Source organism: Amia ocellicauda, chromosome 12 (genome assembly GCF_036373705.1).
Source record: "Amia ocellicauda isolate fAmiCal2 chromosome 12, fAmiCal2.hap1, whole genome shotgun sequence".
In the NCBI taxonomy this organism is placed as follows: domain Eukaryota; kingdom Metazoa; phylum Chordata; class Actinopteri; order Amiiformes; family Amiidae; genus Amia; species Amia ocellicauda.
Genome location: NC_089861.1, coordinates 19,348,734 through 19,370,592, shown reverse-complemented (window position 1 = coordinate 19,370,592; position 21,859 = coordinate 19,348,734). Strand labels below are relative to the sequence as shown.

The window sequence follows — 21,859 nt, the reverse complement described above, 5'->3', positions numbered from 1 at the left end:
TACAAACCCATAGATTTCACTTCAAAGAAGGTGAGACGTCAATAATGTGTTAATTGCAGAAACAAGATGCAGAACATTCCTCACTTGCTGATACTTACAAATAACGCCCCAATTGCATTGATTTCAAACTGTTTTCGGTGCTGGTGAATTGAAACCGGCGATAACAATAACATGGATAACAATACATGGCGTTTAAATCCCCTTTATTAAAACAAGTTGCTTGCTCTGTGTATCTTCACAGACAGAACAAAATAAACTGTAGTCTTTATAAGCATTGAATGTACTTACAATTTACAGACAAGGTACCTATTTAAGTTTGAAAGAAAATAGGTTTCACTATTTTCTTTCTTTCTTCCTTTCATTCTTACGCCCTTGTCCAGGGCGACTTACACTATATCAGTGATTAGCAGAAAACTGAAACCCACTCCTGCATTCAAATGACTGAACGTGATGCACCTTCTTTGACATTAACACATTATTGATATGTCTGATTAATGTTGGTTTGTAAAAAATGTAAGGGTATCAAGATCAGGCCCGGCGCCACGGGGGGGCAAAAGGGGAAATATTGTGCCCCCTCACATTATATTTTGACCCGGTTATTAATTGTCCATGTAGAAATGTCCTATGGTAATGTGCATTCTTGTTACAAAACTGACGTGCGTTGCCAGCACCATCCACCCCCCCACCGCTCCTCGCCGGCACCTTCCACGACCTCAGACACCAATTTGAACACTGACCGCCCCTCCCCCACTAATGAAAGACCTGCTTGTGCCCCCATTTCTATATATAAATATGCAAGATAATTAGCCAAATATTAATTACCATTTTAATTGTTTGAACTGTGGATACAAATAAACAATTTCAATCCACCATCCATATTAGAATGTGTAGTATTTTGTTTCACTTCTTGAATTCAGCTGCTTTTGTTTTAATAAAGAAAAAAAAAAGTATTCCAAATGTAATCTAAAAGTATTCTGATTACGTTACTGACTTGGAGTAATGTATTGGATTAGGTTACAGGTTATTTTCAAAACAAGGTAATCAGTATTCTGTAACGCAATACTTTTTAAAGGTAACCCTCCCAACCCTGGACACATGAATTCTGTTGGGAGGGTTTTCGATTTATCACAGCAGTGTGAAATTGGTGTTCAGTCAGAGCTATTGATATAATGTGTGTATTATTTTTATGGGTTTTGGTTCTACGTAGGTTTTCTTGTACAGTTAAATCTGCCTTTCTCATCCAGGGTAATACACCTACTTTAAAAGACTAACTATAATGAAAACAAATCCTAAAACTCTAGAATAATTATTAGACAATCTCTCACAATTTGATGAAAGCATCTGTGTAACTATAGCAACACTGCAAAACTTCCCTTTCTTTAAAGCATCTTAGTCCATCTGTGTCCCCTGCAACAGGCATTCCAAGGCAGACTGTCCATCGGCTCTTATTTGCCAATGTGTTTCGCTGAACCAGTAGTAACTCTCGCTGCCTGTCAGCTCTCCCCGCTGGTCCAGTCTCTGCTGGGGTGTACTGTGACATGTATTTACAGTTTTTCTCAATTGCTAAGCCTAGAAACTGTTGGCACATTTCTCAAAACAGGTAACAAGTACATAAAGACCATAAGAGTCCTACTCTTCACATCTATTCACTCATTTCCCTAGCTTGCACTCAGAATACAAAACTCTCAATGGCTTAAATGGAAATCTATCACTTTCATCAACAGTGATCAATAAATACAAATGTGTATTTGTCACGGCTACCATCTAGCCCTTATTCTCCATCCCCGCTAGAAGTCGCCATCACCCTGTCATTCCCAGTCACTGCTCCCAGCTCCCGTCAATCTTTGTATTAACATTCCGGAAACCATGTGCACTTGTTCACTCAACCTCTGCTCCCATTCGCCCTGCACCGCCCAGACCTGGTTTTCAGTTCCACATATACCCCTCACTACCCTCAGTCTGGGCGAAGTTTTGCCAGTGTTTACTGCAATCCCGTGCCTTCTCCTTGTGAGCCTTGTATTGCCGTTGTTCCCTTGACCCCTTGCTTTTCCTCTCAACCACGACCTTGGACTTTCCCATTTTACTCTGTTGGCTTGATCGCCCGACCATCGCCTGTGACCACGACCACGTCTCTGCCTTGCACTTGTTTGCCTGCTTTGCCGGTACCCGACCCACGCCTGTCTGACCATCCCTTGATCACGCACTGCAACTGGGTCCCCTGTTCCCGTGTCCCGCGGTACATCACAGTATTTGTATATTTGTTATATTTGTGTACTGTATATATGAAGTATATTTTCATTAGTGAAGATTACTTTAACAATTTATTCTGTGTTATCTTTTGCCAATCAAATATTATCAATTAGAAGTTTAGTATGGATTTCTTTAATGATTGATTTTGTAAGTTTAGATAGGAATATTATTTTGCTTGGATATTTAAAACCAAATGCTTTTATTACTTCTTGATTTGTTGCAAGAATTGTGGTTCTACACAATGTATGATACAATTGGATATGGAAACATAGTTTTGCTGATGTGTGAAGCTTTTTGTAATTGTGTGAATGGCTTTGAGTTTTGTGTTGACTGTTTTGGGAAATATAGTAATTGTTCCACAAATAGTGCTTTAGCAATTGAGAAACGGCAAGTGTGTGGTGTACTGTGGTTGTGTGTGTGTGTGTGTGTTCAGTTGAGGTCAGAGATTATATCGAATAATGTCTCTTGAGGAATAACAATGACAGATGACAATGGATTACTCACAGATTACCAATGAGAGAGAGAGAGAGTGGGGGAGAGCGAGAGGGGGGAGGGAGAGGGATAGTGAAAGAGGCAAATGGAGAGAAAGGGGGGTTTAATACAGTACAGTAAAGACACACTGACTTACTGGACACTACAGTACATTAACACTGCACTGAGAGACAGAGGGTTAATACAGTACAGACACACTGACTGACTGGACACTACAGTACATTAACACTGCACTGAGAGAGAGAGGGTTAATACAGTACAGACACACTGACTGACTGGACACTACAGTACATTAACACTGCACTGAGAGAGAGAGGGTTAATACAGTACAGACACACTGACTGACTGGACACTACAGTACATTAACACTGCACTGAGAGAGAGGGTTAATACAGTACAGACACACTGACTGACTGGACACTACAGTACATTAACACTGTACTGAGAGAGAGAGGGTTAATACAGTACAGACACACTGACTGACTGGACACTACAGTACATTAACACTGCACTGAGAGAGAGAGGGTTAATACAGTACAGACACACTGACTGGACACTACAGTACATTAACACTGCACTGAGAGAGAGAGAGAGAGAGAGAGAGAGAGAGGAAGATGGAGGGAAAGGGACAGAGGGATTGGGTTAGAGATTAGTATATATATATATAATTTTTAATCCCTCTGTTTTATCCCCCCCACCCCCTCAGTGACATACTTGTGTAGATAGATACCACATTATTACACAGCAGAGGATTACCATTAATGTTGCTGACATCTGTCTGTCTCTGGGCCAACAGATCTGTCTCTCTGCTCCACTTCAATGGCCCTGATGTCTCTCTCTTGGTCCTCTTTACATTGTGTGACTGACTGACTGACTGGATAACTGACTGAGACACTGACTGATAAATTGACAAACTGACATATATACTGACTGACTGAGTGCAATGTGTGTGTGTGTTTAGGAGTGTATCTAAACACTGTGCATTTTGGCTGCTTTTCAAACAAAGAGGTTTATCCAGGTCATAGATCCCGATCTGTGTTCACTTAATCAACTATCACCGGATTATAGACATAGTAGTTAGTACTGACTGAGAGAGAGAGAGGGAGGGTAACACAGTACAGCACACACACACTGAGATAAAGTGAGGGGGGAGAGAGAGAGAGGAATAACGGGGAGGGGGGGTTAATGTGTTGAATGAATTAATCTCTTACGTTTGGTTTATTGTTCAGAGGGAGAGAGAGAGAGAGACACAACGGAGGAGTCACAACAAACGCCAAGACAAAACATGGAGGAAAGAAGAAAAGAAAACAAGAAAAATCTTCCGAATATGTACTAGGTTTTATTTATTTACATTTTAATCGCGAGGGATAGTTGAGTCAAGTCGACTTTGCAAACATGTTCAAAGTCATCTCGGACGGAGAGGAGGCTCGTATTGCAGTGCAGTCATTACCAGCATAGTTTACTATTATAAATACTATTAATAATAATTTGCAGTATTTTACGTAATTTGATAATGTTAATCCAATATTTTCAGCATAATAACTTTGAAGAAACGCGTCTTGTATCAGATAATAATAATAATAATAATAATAATAATAATAGTAACATTTGTTTTAAAGTGAAAACATTATATTTATATAATGTTCCAGGACATTGTGTTGGCTTGTGCCTCGTTGCTTTAGATCTGTTATGTGTAACTGACTGTGTTGTTAAAACGCACTGCAATATTACCGCTGGACAATGAATTCCGTTACCGTGACGTCAGGCCGATAGCCGAAGAAACGTTTTCGAACCCGGACCCTCAGCGCAGGCGCAGACAAGATGCTTCAGCACAGTGGGTTGTGGGAGAGGGGATCCCTGACGTCACGCTGTGGTCATGGACACACGTGGGCTCTGATGCTCCTCTGCGGCCTTCTTTTGACTGGTGAGATCATCATCATCATCATTATTATTATTATTATTATTAGTAGTATTAGTATTAGTTGAGGTTCCTCCTCTGTGCCTGTACAGAGTGAAGGGGCTCTCCCTCTCTTCTCTGTCGTTCTGTTTCTCTGGTGTCTCTCTCTCTATCCATCTCCTTTCAGGTATTTTATGTGGAGTGGAGTATATATGTTGACACTCATATGTAATAGGGCCAAAGAGATTATATGTGCAGACAGATAGAAAGACAGAGGATAATCTGATGTCCCCCCCACTCTCTCCCTCTCTTTCCCTCTCTCTCTGTCCCTCTCCTTCTCTCCCACTCTGTCCCTCTCTGCCCTCCTGTCCTTCTCTCACTCCTCCTCTCTCTCTCCTTTCACCTGCCACTCTGCCCTTCTTTCCCCTTCTCTCTCTCTCTCTCTCTTTCTCCCTCCCTCCCCAACATACTTTCTCTCCCCCAGTGTCTGCTCACCTCCCCCCTCTCTCTCTGCCAGCCCAGCTGTCAGTGTCAGGGTCCTGGGCAGCCCTGCCCCTCTCCCAGGCCCAGCAGGATCTCTTTGCCAACTCCAGCCTCCTGGCCCACTCACTGCCCCTGCTCCTGCTGCCCCGGCCTGGGGCGCCAGGCTTACCTGCAGTCCAGGCTTCATTTGGGCCTTACACTGTCACCCAGGTACGACGAAGTGGACTTACTGACTGATACACTAGCTGACTGACTGATACACTGAATGACTGACTGACGGACACTGTTCTAACCCTCTCTCTCTGTGTCTCTGCTGTAGGAGTACTCAGGGCCGCTCCTCCCCCTCTCACCCTCTCTCTCAGCCTCTCTGGTGTCGGCGCGATCACGGGTGCGAGTGCTGTTTCACTGGCGGGGGGGTGACAGCAGGGGGCGCTGCGTGACTCTGCATGCCTTTAAAGAGACACAGGAACTGAGAGCCACCTGTCTGACTGAGGTACACACACCTGTACTCACTGTACTGTATTGCACTGTTTGCATCTGTACTGGTCTGTGTGTCTTTACTCTGTGTGTCTGTATTGGACTTGTTTTCTCTCAGTGCAGTATTAACGTACGGTAGTGTCTAGTCAGTATATGGTTTTAACTCTCTCTCCCTCCCTCCCTTTCTCTCAGGCTCCTCTGGGGGTGTGCGTTGTATCCCTCTCACTCCCAGAAACCTGGCTTTCTCCCTGGGACCCCCCCATGCCCAGACAAACGCTCCGTCACACGCACAGACGTGCACACAGGCATGCAGGCAAACACACAGCATGGCTGCGCAAGAACAGTCCCGGAAAAAGTCCCGGCACATTGGGTGCTCAGGTCCAGCTGTATTACTCCACCTCGGGCTCCCCTGCTGTGTCCCCTACCTGCCAGGAGGACAAACTGCAGGAATCTCAGAATAGACTATATTACATTGGAGCGGTTAATCTGGGAGAGGCAGGGAGAGAGGGACAGAGAAAAGATAATTTAGTAGGCATGCATACCCCCTCCGCTTCCTCCTCCTCTTCCTTCTGTTCTGGCACTCAGAGAGATGCCCGTCACCGCACACAGGAAGGGGAGGAGCTCTGGCTGGATCCCAATGTGCTGATTGGCTATTGCAAGGGTCCAGTCAAGGCCGGCCAGCCAATCGTGGTGTCCGTGCTACTCAGATCCAACTTCAGTGCTGATGTGGTGGTGATCAGGTGACTGGGAGATGTTGTTATTTATTCATTTTTTTATTAATCCATTATTGATAGTTTTCATTGTCAATTGTCATCTCTCTCTCAATTCAATAAAATTCTGATTTGCTTTATTGGCATGACAAGGAATGACTTAGTCTGTCTTTGGTCAGGGTCTCCTGTGATTGGTGTTTTGACCCTGAGCAGATACTGTGCCTGGGTGAACTCGTTCTATAAGGACAAATAGCACTGCAGATTAATGTTGGATTCAATTGCATTTGTTCAGTGTAATTTGTAATTATTTTCCAGATTGGTATTAATAGTTTTCATTTTTCTCTCTCTAGTACCCATTCACATATCTGTACTCTCTCTAACTTCATTACAAAACCTATACAGTGGTGTGCATTCAGAGTGACACATTTGAATGAACATGAAGGTACAGGTGCATATGCCACATTTACAGACTTTTAGCAAACAACCCTATCTTTCTCTCTCCCCCCCTCTCTTCCCAGGCTGAAAGTGAAGAAGGGCACGCTGACCATCTTGGCTGACTCCGCTGTGACCTCTGGCCCCTGGGCTGTTGGCGTGGAGAGGTCAGTGGGGGCGAAGCACGAGACAATGTCACTGATCTGTCACCGAATCAACAGCCTCTCCCAGACTGACAGGTACCGAGTGAGGAGTCTCATCACAGTGACCTGCAGCTCCTACTGTAGGTCCTACCATACATATTTATATGCATGTTATTAATGGTGATTTTTGTTATTATAAATATCAGTACTGTAATAGTAGTAGGTACAGATACACTGTAGTCAAGAAACAACACATAGCATAAAGTAATAATAATCATTAGCTATGCTAATGTACTGTACTACATTATGTCTGTACTGTATTAACCCTCTCTCTCTCAGTGCAGTGTTAATGTACTGTAGTGTCCAGTCAGTGTGTCTGTACTGTATTAACCCTCTCTCTCTCAGTGCAGTGTTAATGTACTGTAGTGTCCAGTCAGTGTGTCTGTACTGTATTAACCCTCTCTCTCTCAGTGCAGTGTTAATGTACTGTAGTGTCTAGTCAGTCAGTGTGTCTGTGCTGTACTGTATTAACCCTCTCTCTCTCAGTGCAGTGTTAATGTACTGTAGTGTCCAGTCAGTCAGTGTGTCTGTACTGTATTAACCCTCTCTCTCTCAGTGCAGTGTTAATGTACTGTAGTGTCCAGTCAGTCAGTGTGTCTGTACTGTATTAACCCTCTCTCTCTCAGTGCAGTGTTAATGTACTGTAGTGTCCAGTCAGTCAGTGTGTCTGTACTGTATTAACCCTCTCTCTCTCAGTGCAGTGTTAATGTACTGTAGTGTCCAGTCAGTCAGTGTGTCTGTACTGTACTGTATTAACCCTCTCTCTCTCAGTGCAGTGTTAATGTACTGTAGTGTCCAGTCAGTGTGTCTGTACTGTATTAACCCTCTCTCTCTCAGTGCAGTGTTAATGTACTGTAGTGTCTAGTCAGTCAGTGTGTCTGTGCTGTACTGTATTAACCCTCTCTCTCTCAGTGCAGTGTTAATGTACTGTAGTGTCCAGTCAGTCAGTGTGTCTGTACTGTATTAACCCTCTCTCTCTCAGTGCAGTGTTAATGTACTGTAGTGTCCAGTCAGTCAGTGTGTCTGTACTGTATTAACCCTCTCTCTCTCAGTGCAGTGTTAATGTACTGTAGTGTCCAGTGAGTCAGTGTGTCTGTACTGTACTGTATTAACTCTCTCTCTCTCAGTCTTTCTCTTTATCAGGAGGTGGCGTGTCTCTCTGTGCAGTCTGGGGGGGCTCCTCTCTTGCGGGGGGCGCTCAGTCGTAGGGTGCTGTGGGGGGTGGAGTATTCAGGACGCAATAACCCACTGCCTCCACTAGGGGGCATTGTGTCCACATTCACCTTCACTCACACTGACATAGTGGGCATTGCACCCATCCCTGAGGTACTATAGGCCTACTGTGTTTGTCTGTACTGTACTGTGTGTGTCTGTATTGTCCTGCTTGTGTAATGTACTGTATGTCTATACTGTGTAGTATATAGTCTATACACTGCAGTAAGAGAAAATGTATTGCATTTCCCTCTAACCCTTAATGCCTCTGATCCAAAATGTCGTCAGTTGCCTAATGGTTTGTCTCCCTGCAGACCACCTCCCTGATCAACACTGCTGTGCTCACCGGCCAGCCCGTGTCTCTTCCTGTCACTGTGCTGGCAGTGGAGCATGATGGGAAGGTTTCAGATGTCACCAGTGCTGCAATCTGCCGCTCCACTAACAAGAACATCATTAAGGTAATTAAGATGGGGGCCTAATAGTAATAACCAAGTACTAGGGTTAATAGGATTATTATTATAAGACGTATTAGTATAAATAATAGCAAAAGTAGTAATTGTGGTGGTAATACAAGCAGCAGCATCTAGTAGTAGTTAGAATAGTAGTGTTTTTGTCATTATTCATTTTCTTATTGTTTTCATTCTTGGTATTGTTGCTTTGTTGTTTTGTACTTTTTTTAGCCCAGAAATTCATTGTTTTTCTCTGTGACCATTTGAGAATTTCTCTAAAAAATGCAGTGAATTTTCTAGTTTCCCAAGTATCACCAGTCACCTCCCTTCTTTCCATTGGCAGGTGTCGAGTGACTGCTCCGCCCTGTTTGTGGATGGCAGCGAATCCGGGCCGGGGGGTGTGTGCGTGGAGGTGGAGTTCTCTCTGGGGGCGCTCTCTGGCTCCCTCTGCCTGACAGTGTGGGCGCCGCAGCTGCCCCTGTCTGTGTCTCTGTCTGACTCCCAGCTCAACCTGATACAGGACTGGAGAGCTGACACTGGGAGAGGGTGAGAGACTGTTCTGAACTGTATTGTGTGTGTTTTGTAAGAGGGATTTTTCACACGTCTAACTTCCCACCAATCTGCATTACAGTTGAACTGAAACTCATACCATCATCTCATTCTTTCTGAGGGAAAACGTGGCCTGTCACAAGTGCGCATTAATGGGAAAAATGTAATGTGAAACTAATATTTGATTGCATTAATAAAATATGCAATATTAAGCTTCTCTTGAGTTACAGAAAAGGAATTACAGAATACCCTATTCCTCCCTAACATAGCCACAGACAGGCGAGGTCCATCTTAGTCTTTCTCTGGTCTTCTTCTCTGTCATCTTCTTCTCCTTCTTCTCCTCCTTTGTTCGGTTTTAGACTTTTAAAGGGTTTAACCCAGCCCATAATTTTCAAACCCCTCTGTACCATCAGCTCAAAACGTGATGAGATTGCCCAGCACCCCTCAGACCAGTTGTTTTTTGCTGAGTTAGCGAGGTACCTCAGGAAATGGCCCTTTTCTGCCTATGCCTCAGGTCATAAGGTGAACACAAGAACTCAGCAAAATCCAGCAGCTTACATGAGTTCATGACAGGCCAGCACAGTGAAGGCATTCTCTATTGTAGAGAAATATGCTGTACTCTAGCATATCTCACAGGATGTTCTGTACAGTACTATGAGAGGCTGTGTGTATATATATTTATATAGCCTACCTGTAGGCCTATAAATATATGCATTCTATGGCTCTACAATAAGTTGATGCACTCATGGTTACAAATGCTCAAGTGGAGAACGTATGATGCGGACGAATTGTCTTCGCGATTAATTGACCCATCTAGGGATATTGAAAGAATAAAGCAAATTTGTGTTAATGCTTTCTTTAGCTGCAGGGTAATGTTTTTATTTCTCAGACAAATGAATTCATAGGATAACTCTTTTTGTTTTCTGTAAAAAGGTTGATGTTCCATTTGTAAACTCAGTTAGTTTAACGTTAAACTATTGTCGAAGACATGTGTTTACTGCATTTTTGTAATATTTTCTACTTTTTATCTAAGATATCAGTGTTGTTTCTGATACCTGTTGAGTAAAGATTGTGGTAGAAAAAAGTTTTGGAGTTGGGAGTTCTAGTCAGAATTTATTACGTGCACGGGGGGAACAGCGCAACATAGAACTCAAACAATTTTAGGCTAGCATGACCCAAAAAGTTCCCCAAAAGTTTTAAGATTCTATACCCCCTCTGGGACATACCCCCAAGGGGCCCTAACATATTATAATCAGTGTCTGGTCATTTCTAATAACTATAGCAGTGATTTAATTGGCATTCTAAACTAAGCCTTCCCATCTCATCAATGTTATAATCATTACTCATGAATAGTAATCATTAACCTCTACATTACCAGTTGCAAGAAAGGAATGTGAGCTGCTGATAACCAAGTTAGGAGTAACAGCACACCAAGGACAAAGGCAGGATAGGATATTGATATTTTTCCCCCACAAAAGATACCTTGGTAATTTAAACACTGAATGGTACAATGGATTGTGTTAGCCAACCTCTAAAATATATTGCTTTTATTATTTCATAATCCTCGGTGCATCCAAGACTGCAGTTCTTTCATTCAAATGATGTTATGTGCTACGTTTGTGCTGGTTTGTGCCGTTAAAAGAAAAATTTGTGCTACTTTATTTCCCAAGTTATTAAGCGATACTTTTTTATTGAGTTACATTACCCAGCATCCATCAACGTCCAAATCGCACCAAAATAGTATCCTGCGTTTGTGCTATGTTTGTGCCAGTTTGTGCTGTATTTGTTTTCATCAGTGTAATTATAGTTTTTTAGATATACATTTTTTATTATCAGCGATGATGTCACCTAGCACCCCATCAATCTACAAATCAATCCAATGTGGTGTCATTTTTTTGTTCTGCGTTTGTGCTGGTTTGTGCCACAAAAACCATCGTTGGTGCCCTATGTATAAGCTATTTTGGCCATGTGGTGCTTCAAAAAGGTATTCTGTTTCAAAAGAGTTCTGCTTGTACATTGCACTGCAATTCCATAACAGGGTACTTTATTCGGCTTCCAACAGAAACCGCAAACAAATATTGGAAACCATGACAACATGAATAAACTTTCAGTTCAGAGACTGTTACATGTTATCAACAGGTTCACCACTGCATTTTGGGTACATGGAAGTAGGCTATCCCTCCATGTGAACCCTATACAATTTGAAAAGGTATTTTTTTGCACCAGACACCAGTTATCCAGGGCAGCTTCTTAACTAGACGGTCAATGCTGTTCACGCATTTTAAGTGATTTCATACATGTTGCTTTAAAAATTATCTCCTTTATTTAATATAAAGTTGAGACATGTAGCCTAATAAAACAGTGGGCAGCATAGCATGTATGCATGTGATAGTGACAGGAGCTGATTCGTCGATGTTCCATTTTTTTTTATCTTAAATTGTAGCCTAATACCCAATCACATTATCAAAGCCTTGGATCCCAGACAAGCGTCTCGTCCTATCATAATACAGTGCTAAGTACTAAATAAAAACTAAAATAGCCTACAATGACAAAAATAAGATGACTATATATAGGAAATAATGCCCCAATGTATTTTTCTGTTTAATAGGCAATGAGGAGTCACACTTCGAATGATACTTTATTCTCGCAGAACTTGCTCATGGAACGACCCTAATCAAATATCTCAATTAGTTTATTTGATAGAGAAAGCTTTACTCATATACACTACCAGTCAAAAGTTTTAGAACACCTCAATTTTTCATTTTTTTTTTAAATTTACAGTTTAATGTCCCAATTTACTCTGAAATGAAAGCATAGAATAAATAAACAGTTGGAGATAAAAATAAATCATGGAATCGTTTGAACCTACATTTTTGACTCATCAAAGTAGCCACCTTTTGCAGATATAACAGCCGAACACACTCGTGGCATTCTTTCTACAATGGAAATCAAGTATTGTTTGGTGTTAAGGTACAACCACTTCACCAGAAGTAAACCCTTCAGGTTCCCTGGACTAGGATAACCCCTGGACTAGGATAAGCCAGCACCGTCAGTGCAGGATGGTAGATCCTCCGCAGGAGATGAGCTCAGGAAGAAAAAAGTCACCGACACAATGCCAGATTGTTTGTCTTCAGTTTATTTCTGCCACAGCACACAGTTTTATACGTGTCAGAAGTCCGTTTCGGGGCAGGACATATTACAGATTTAGTTGCTAGGCAGACATGGAATGTGTCCAATATCATAACTCCTAACACACTCAAGACTTTCGGTTGACATGTCTGCACGGTTTGCCTAGCAGTAGATGACGTGGGACTCTGATCTTATTTCTGGTTTGTCTGAAGAGCAGCATGTATATTGTTTATGTTGTCAGCTCTGAGCTGTTCCTCAAAATATAATATAAATATAGGGAGATTGTGGTTTGACATTTCCAAAATAAAGGTGAGGGGATGGCCGTGAGTTCAAGTGTCTAGACTTTCACAGAAATAGTTTTGCACGAGTATGTTATTTATGTTATTTCTGCAATAATGACACATTTCAGCCCCCCTTGCCACGGCAACGTTTCCAGTGAGATATGACAGTGTTAACTCTGCAACTTCTGTTAAAGGCTAATCCTACAATAAGAATACAATACAATGAGTTACATGGTTACAGTAGGTTAAATAATCAGTATGCCTACCTAATATCAGAACAAAGCTTAATAATTCCTAACAGTTAGTAGAATATGTTATATAAAAATCCTTGTACTCTGTTCTCCCAACATGCAGAGTATTATACAGTGGGTATATACAATACATAGTGGGCAATTTTACCCCAACATTTGAAAAGTTCTTCCCAGCACTGTTGCAGAAGTTCCCACAAATGTGTTGCACTTGTAAGTTGCTTTGCTTTCACCCTTCTGTCCAGTTCATCCCAAATCAGCTTGATGTGATGACTTGTTTAATTATTATTAAACCAGAACATTGCTTGGTTGGTGTTGTTGGCAGTCCAAACCTGACTGCTTTTCTGTCGGAAGCCGAATAATGTACCCTGTTAACGAATTACAGTGCAACGTACAAGCAGAACTCTTTTGAAGCAGAAAACCTTTTTGAAGCACCATATAGCCAAGTCTTGTTCTTTTCTTCTAAGGTAGTTCTGACATAGCCTGGAGGTATGTTTTGGGTCATTATCTTGCTGTAGGATGAACCACTGACCAACTAGGCGTATACCAGAGGGTATTGCATGGTGCTGCAAAATGCTGTGGTAGCCGTTTTGGTTCAGGGTGTCACTCACTCTGTGCAAGTCACCAAGTCAGGATCCACCAAAAGAGCCCCAGACCATCACGCTTCCTCCTCCATGTTTGACAGTTGGTGCCACACACTGAGGAACCATCCTTTTGCCTGTTTGACGGCATATAAAAACCCTGCGTGATGAACCGTAGATTTCATATTTTGATTAATTGGTACATAAGTCTTTAGTAGTGCACTGGTTGTGCTTCATGGTGCAGGCAAGCCTCTTTTTCTTATTTTGCCATCTTAGCAATGGCTTTCTTACTACCACTCGACCTGTCAAACCTGCAGCTCCAAGTCTTCTCTTCACAGTTGAAACTGAGACTTGCTTACTTCAATCAGTGTTAAGCTGTGCTTGAAGCTGTTGTCCTGTGAGCTGCCTATCACACAAGCTGTTGACTCTCAGAAACTTGTCTTGTCTGTTGTGGCTTTGGGTCTGCCAGACCTCTTCCTGTCAGAGCTTCCTCCAGTTACCAAGTGCCTTTAGTTTGAAACCCTCTGTCTGTTTAAAAGCAGTGTTGGAACAGACTGTGTAACTACACTCTCTTCAGAATTATTTGGACAGTATTGTACTGCAGGAAGTAGTATATTGCTATTGTAAGTAATCAACAAATGTCGGGACATCTGTAGGAATTGTTAGCATCAACTTTCAAGGCTTAATTTACTTCCATTGCTGCATAACAGTTGTAAGTTGTTAACCCATTACTTGTTCTCTGGAATGTACATTATTTTTCAGTTTTTTGGTAACCTAAACTTTTTTTTAACCTCTGGCAGTTTACCATTTACCATTGTACCATTTCAGTTACTCACTAGACTTGAACTGCTTACATTTCAATAAAAAATTGTTTTATATATTTTTAAATATGTTGAAAAATAAGAAGTAGCCCCATGTAGTTTAACTGTCTGCAACTCGATGTTTGAGACAATGGCAACATTGGAGAATCATGTGATTTATCAGACTATTTGAATAAGAAAATGTGGTTTGTTAACTGTACAGAACGCCATCACCTACTAGCCCTAAAGAGTCACAGACGGGTGTCTTGTGCCGCCTTCACAGAGGTTTGTTCAAAGACAGTTGTTATGAAAATGTGTTGATGCTTCCAACTAGAAATTAACTGAGCTCACCTTAGTTTGCATTAGGTAGATTGCTATTTGAATTCTCAGTTACATATGAGCCAATCTGTACCAAAAACATTACTCTACAGCCTATACATTTTCATATATTTTTCTTTACATAATTTGACCTTGAGACAAGTTCTGATTGTCCATGTTTGTTAGTTAAAATTAACATTTTATACTAAAGTAAATACATTTTGATTTTACCAATACTTTTGTATATTGACATTAGTGTGTAATCTGTCAGCTGTTACTAACCTTTTCCCATTATCATCATGTCTCTCTTACTCAATCCCATTTGAATTAAGTGCCATTGTACAAAGGTTTCTTATAGTGGCACATATCAGCACAAACAATAGACTCAAGAACCATACTGGCACAAACGATGATTTTTGTATCGCAAACCAGCACATAACTGACACCACTTTGGATCGATTTGGAGATTGTGGGGGTGCTAGGTGACATCATCACTGATAATACAAGAAATGAATATCTAAAAAACTAAAAAACCGGCACAACTGCAGCACAAACGAAAGAGACTATTTTGGTGCAATTTGGGAGTTGATGGGGTACTGAGTGACCGCACTCATTAAAAAAGTATCGCATAACTTGAGAAATAAAATAGCATAAATGTTTATTTTAATGGCACAAACTTAGCACAAATGAAAGAGACTATTTTGGTGTGATGTGGACATTGATGGAGTGCTGAGTGATGTCACAACACATAAAATATAATCTTTAATATCTCAGGAACCATACCGGCACAAACAATGATTTTTGCGGCACAAACCAGCACAAACACAGCATAAACAAATGGAAATATTTGTATTCATATTCTGAACAGATGGGGCGCCAACTTCACGTGGTGCTAAACCACTCACAGAAAAAGCCATTTCATAGCCATTTCACCAGATACCATTGCCATTTTAGCATATACCATAGCCATTTCAGTATATACCATATCCATTTCACCATATACCTTAGACATTTCACCATATGTCATATCCAAAAAGCTGTAATTTTGACTCAAACAGCCTCTCATACAGTACTGTACTGTGTGTGTCTGTACTTTACAAAGCTGTTGTTCACTCTGTACGGTACTGCATTAAACCCTATCTCTCTCAGTTGTTCTCCAGTATTCCAGCGTTCCTCAGTGCAGGTCCTGGCCCAGTTCACAGCCCTTGCCCCTCTGCGTGGCCGCAGTCGGCTGATCTACATGCTGGGCTCTCCTGACTGGTCGGTGGACGTGACGGCGCTGGTCCGCGATTGGCTGAGAGTGGAGGACCCCCGCGTGGCCCACCTGGATGAACGGGGCATACTGATTGGCTTAGAGCCTGGAATGACATCACTTCAGGTCATCGTGATTACATAATTTAATCACATAAGTTTAATTTAATGCAGTGCCCAGTCAGCCAGTTTGTCTCTCTCAGTGCCGTGCTAATGTAATATACAGTGTGTGTGTGTGTACGCTGTTGTGTATTTACTATATACTGTACTGCACTAAATCTCTGTTTCTGTCTCCCAGGTGGTGTCCACTCAATGGGACAGTGTGCTGGGGGCAGTTGAGGTCACTGTTTCACCTGACCCTGTGACCCTGGATGACCTCTGGGTGCAGCTGGTGACTGGACTGAGCCTGTCAATCACCGCCAGTCCCTCCCACCCCGCGGTTGTCACGGCAACAGTCACCGCCCAACACATTCTGCATAGTTATGGAGAGGTAAGCCCTCTGCCCCCTAAAACCACTTGAATCACCTCTCTCAGTGCAGTGTTAATGTACTGTAGTGTCCAGTCAGTGTGTCTGTACTGTATTAACCCTCTCTCCCTCAGTGCAGTGTTAATGTACTGTAGTGTCCAGTCAGTCAGTGTGTCTGTACTGTATTAACCCTCTCTCTCTCAGTGCAGTGTTAATGTACTGTAGTGTCCAGTCAGTGTGTCTGTACTGTATTAACCCTCTCTCTCTCAGTGCAGTGTTAATGTACTGTAGTGTCCAGTCAGTCAGTGTGTCTGTACTGTATTAACCCTCTCTCTCTCAGTGCAGTGTTAATGTACTGTAGTGTCCAGTCAGTCAGTGTGTCTGTACTGTATTAACCCTCTCTCTCTCAGTGCAGTGTTAATGTACTGTAGTGTCCAGTCAGTCAGTGTGTCTGTGCTGTATTAACCCTCTCTCTCTCAGTGCAGTGTTAATGTACTGTAGTGTCCAGTCAGTCAGTGTGTCTGTGCTGTATTAACCCTCTCTCTCTTTCTTTCTGTTCAGGAGGGCTCTCTCAGTGTGTGGCTGCAATTCAGTGACGCCTCGGCCTCCCCACTGGCGACCTTTGACCCCGCCCTCTATTCTCTGCGCCTCACATCTGCTGCGGACTCTGTGGTCACTGTGGCAACCTTATCCCTTAGTGACCAGCCCCGCCCACTTCCCAAGGCAGTTGCCCGGGGTGACGGGGGCGGGCCTCTGCTCAGAGCAGAGTTGGTGTCCGTCCCCTGCCGCAGCTCCCAGCCAATGGGGAGTGAGGGGGACGTTGCCCTGGCGGGGGGCTCTGGCTGGGTGCGGGTGAAGTTGCAGCCTGCCTCCCGGGCAGTGGGAAGCGAGGAGGCGGAGTCTGAACTGCTGGAGATCTCCGAGTTTCTCTTGGAGTCAGATTCTGAGAACAGTTTCCAAGACAATGACAGCCACTCGGGGGGCAGGGAAAGGGAGGAGAGTGCCGTGGTGAGACCCAGTCTTCATGACCATGGACTGTTCGTTGTTCCTCCCCCTGACTCTGATCTGAACCGGGAGAGGGGGAACGAGGGGGAGAGTGTGAGGGAGGGAGAGAGGGATGGTGAGCTGGAGGTGGGGGTGGCTGCCCTCCTCTCTCTTCTCTGTCTCTCCTCTGTGCTTTTCCTCATCAACTGCCTGCCCTGTGCCCTGAGAGAGAGGGAGATGAAGAGGAGGGAGGGAGAGGGAGATGGAGAAAGTGGCGGGGATGGAGAGAGTGATGGAGATGGAGTGGACGATGACAGGCTGCCCAGTGCCCAAGACTGTGTGGAAGGGATGTACTTCCAAAAGGAGGGCTAGACATAGAGAGTCAGAGAGAGAGAGAGAGAGAGAGAGAGAGAGAGAGAGAGAGTGTGTTAATACAATACAGTGCAGAGATAAACACATAGTTACTGATTACCTGGCCTCTTTCCCTATCTCCTTTACCTCCTGCCTGTGTGTCTCTCTACCTGTAGATACTGGAGCTGTATGTAGGGGTGGAGCTATGACACTGAGTGGCGCAGGGCTGCACACTGGAGCTGTAGCACTGTGATCTCCCACTGTACTGCACTACCACCTGTCTGTGGCACCTCTGTACTGCAGTTTCCTCATCCAGACACCTGTGTGAAATATATGGTCAAATAAAACGATTACTTCTGGAAATAAAAATGCAAATACAAAAACTAACATTGACTAATTAACTATGATCATTTTGATTTTGAATCTAGAGTTACTTGTTACTTTATATGTGACACTCTTCATCCTGTACTTCATGGGCCAGTTGTATTGATTAAATACAGAAGCATTTCATTGAAATAGTGCAGTGCATTGTAATATATTGTGTTGTACTGCGTTCTACTGTACTGTGTTTTAGCATAGTGTACTGTGTTTCAATGTATTATGCTGTGTTATAGTGTTCTGTTCTGTGTTGTAGGGTACTGAACTGTGTTGCATTGTTCTGTACTGTACTATTTTGTTCTCAGTAATTGAATGGTAAATATTCACAAGGGAAACTAACAAATAGATCCCAATGTAGGTCCACAATTCTGGAAGTCAGTTTCAGTTCAAGTTTGTTTTTGGTGCTTTTGAAGCAAAATTGTTAACATTGAAAGATGAGGTTTCTATAAAAAAATAAAACCAAATAAAACTAAAACTAACCAGTAAAGTAAAAATGCTATCACAAAATTTTCCAAACTTTTCTCATATCTGTGCTCGACAGTCTTAGTGCTTTGAGTCCTGGACTTCATGTCTGTTCTGTGTTGTACTGTGTTGGATTGTTTAGTACTGTGTTGTATTTTACAGTACTGTGTGGTATGGCACTGTGCTGTATAGTGTTGTCTGTATTATATTGTAATGTATTTGTCTGTATTCAGATATAAAGCGGACATTAATTGTGCTATTAGCAGTCCTGCGTGGGAGGGAGGGCCATCCTGACCAGCCTTGTGAGTTTATTGTCTAATACAGTTTAGATTAGCCGGAGTATTTCTGTCGTTGCCACTGGACACTCTGGCAAGCCAGCTGAGGAGTCACTTAAGTCTCGCTTTTTTCTCTAATGCTTCCTAGTTTAGTTAAGAGTTACATTTATTGTTTACATGGTTACTTGTTTAGCTATAAATTATATATCTTGCACCTGTATTGTAGTAAGAGCAGCGACTGTTTGTTAGTTAATTTAGCAACTTACTTAGCACATTCGACACGCACTTTCTGTAAACCAGACGTGTTACATTGCAGGCTGTGATTACTTAGCATTACTACGAGCTATGGTTCAGTGTAACTGCGTGTGTCTGGCACTGTCTTTGTCTGTATTCAGATATAAAGTGGCCATTAATTGTGCTATTAGCAGTCCTGAGTGGGATAGAGGGCCATCCTGACCAGCCTTGTGTCATTCAACGCAACACAGTGTGCACTGTCCTAATTAATTACAGGTGAAGTATTTAACAGCCCCCCACACCTCTGTGCCAGCAGTCAGCGCCAGCAGCCTTCAGTGCCCCATCTCCTTCCTGGATGAACTTGACTTTCTTCTCTCCTCCCTCCCCACGCTGTCCTCACCTACTATCCTCCTGGGAGACTTCAACATCCACCTCTCCAACCCTTCCCACTGTGCTGGACTTCTTCCTCTCCTTCACTCCTTTAACTTATCTCTCTCCCTGTCTCCCCCCACTCACAGGGCTGGCTGCCAGATAGACCTCATCTTCTCTAGAGGCTGCTCCCCTTCAACACTCTCCGTGACACCCATGGACATCTCAGACCACCACTTCATCTCCTTCTCCCTTTCCCTCGCCTCCCTCCCCTCCACCCTTGTTTCCACTGCACTCACTCTCTCCTCCTTGACCTCTCTGCAGCATTTGACACCGTCAATCACTCCATCCTCCTCTCCTGCCTTGCTGACCTTGGGATCTCTGGGACTGCTCTCACCTGGTTCTCCTCCTACCTCAATGACCGGTCCTACCAAGTGACATGGCGAGGTTCCTCATCCACCCCCCAACCTCTCCTCACAGGCGTTCCCCAAGGCTCCGTCCTGGGCCCCCTCCTGTTCTCTCTCTACACTCGCTCCCTTGGCCCCCTCATCGCATCCCATGGTTTCTCCTACCACTTCTACGCTGATGATGCCCAGATCTTCCTGTCTTTTCCCTCTTCTGACCCTCTCATCCCCTCGTGCATCTCTTCCTGCTTGTCTGCTATCTCTGCCTGGATGCACTCACACCACCTCAAGCTCAGCCTCTCCAAATCGGATCTCCTGTTTTTCCCCGACTCTTCCTCACCTTCTGCTGACCTCTCCATCTCGATCCCCTTGGAATCCCCCACACTTTCTCCTTCTTCTGCTAAAAATCTAGGAGTCACCCTCGATCCTGCGCTCTCCTACACCCAGCACATCACCACGCTGACACGCACCTGTAGATTCTTCCTGAACAACATACGCCGGATCCGTCCCTTCCTCACTGACTACTCGGCTCAGCTGCTCGTCCAGTCACTGGTCCTCTCCCTCCTGGACTACTGCAACTCCCTCCTGGCCGGCCTGCCTGCATCTACTACCCGCCGCTCCAGCTCATCCAGAACTCTGCGGCTCGTCTGGTATTCTCTCTGCCCCGATTCGCACATGCTACTCCACTGCTCCGCTCCCTCCACTGGCTCCCGATAGCGGCACAAGACAGTTCAAGACATTGACCCTCACCTACCGATGTCTCAACCACACTGCACCAAGCTACCTTCAGTCACTCGTCTCTCCATACATCCCCTCAGACCACTGCACTCCTCCAGTGTCAGAAGACTAACTCTGCCTCCTCTCCGCTCCCCTTCCTCCAAAGCTGCTCCTTCTCATTCCTGGCCCCTAAATGGTGGAACGACCTGCCCACCGAAGTCAAAACAGTCCTTGACCTACTTCCGGTGCTTACTCAAGACACATCTTTTCAGACTGTACTTGTAATATTAGTCCTTTTATCCCCGCTAGATAGCACTTCACAGTTTTATTATGCTTCTTGTGTTTTTGATTGTTTTCCACCTTGCTCCCTTTCCCGTAGCCCTTGACTGTGACCTGACATCTTGACAGCACTTAGCTTTTACTGTCCAGGATGTATGACCTCACCTACTGTACTTGCCTGTGTAAATTGGAAGTTGTAAAATGTATTATTTTGAATTGCTATGTTTTTTGTAAATTTAAGTTGTAATGTTTGATGCCTTTACGTAACTGTATCTTTGCACTTTGTTTTGCACTTATGTTGTAAGTCACCCTGGATAAGGGCGTCTGCCAAGAAATACAAATATTAATAATAATAGTATTGTACTCTACATATTCAATTAATATAGATTTAGAAGTTAATTAGCCCAACATCTAAATAATATTCAGAACCTCCATGCTGAACTGTTATCCCGGATCGTAGTGTCAGCTGGGGAGACTTCACACTGTACTACATTATATTACATCATTAGGGTATCTAATGAATAATTAACTTTCTAATTTAGGGTGTGCAAGAGTAAGTCCACAAATGCATTTTGCGGCAGGACTGTCACTCGGGGGGGGGGCACACATGCGCATCTGTGAGGGAGGGACCATTAATCACTGAGAGTCTCGAGCTCCAGAGAGATGGAAGAAGCGACTTTAAAGAGACAGAAATTACGCAGCAATTTCAAGATAAAAAGTGTAGCATTAAGTGGGGGTGTATTTTGATAAGAGCATTCAGAGCCTTAGCTGAAGCACTGATCTAAAGAAGACCTCTCCCCCCCCAAAGTTATCAGATTTCCTGAGCTCATCGGCACATTAACTGTTCTATACCAAGTGGCAGTTTTGGGAGGATGGCACCGAGAATGGGCCAAATGGCTTGGAATCCCTGCTGTGAAATGTCTGGGGAATAGGGCCTGGAGGTAATAAAAACCCTTTGAAACAGGCGAGAGCCGAAATCCTGAAACAGAGCTACGAACCCAGGGCAACCGGCATTTCCAAAAGATGACATGGATTGACATCAGTCATAAATCAAGCCCCCCTCCAATAGGACACTGGGGGCTGAAACCGAAATCCAATCTCACAAACTCAAGAACCAATCATCTATTGATCTGACAGGCATTAAAAGGCAACGCACAGTAACTTTTTCTCTCTCTCTC

General features: G+C 43.4%; 1 protein-coding gene across 1 annotated transcript; it reads left to right on the top strand.

Annotated features, from left to right (window-relative positions):
- The first annotated feature begins 4,137 nt into the window (after positions 1 to 4,137).
- tmem132a (transmembrane protein 132A) lies at positions 4,138 to 18,574 on the top strand. Its single transcript, XM_066719510.1, has 11 exons — positions 4,138 to 4,171; positions 5,124 to 5,332; positions 5,442 to 5,615; positions 5,792 to 6,339; positions 6,828 to 6,980; positions 8,072 to 8,270; positions 8,471 to 8,614; positions 8,949 to 9,151; positions 15,661 to 15,889; positions 16,061 to 16,252; positions 16,790 to 18,574. Exons 1-11 carry the CDS (start codon positions 4,138 to 4,140, stop codon positions 17,582 to 17,584), a joined length of 2,880 nt encoding a protein of 959 aa, XP_066575607.1. The 3' UTR covers positions 17,585 to 18,574.
- Positions 18,575 to 21,859: the final 3,285 nt, after the last annotated feature.

Coding starts and splice junctions, on each gene's coding strand:
- tmem132a (XM_066719510.1), top strand. CDS start 4,138: ATGTTCAAAGTCATCTCGGACGGAGAGGAGGCTC. Junction 6,981..8,071: donor AGCCTCTCCCAGACTGACAG/GTACCGAGTGAG, acceptor TCTCTCTCTCAG/TCTTTCTCTTTATCAGGAGG. Junction 16,253..16,789: donor TTCTGCATAGTTATGGAGAG/GTAAGCCCTCTG, acceptor CTTTCTGTTCAG/GAGGGCTCTCTCAGTGTGTG.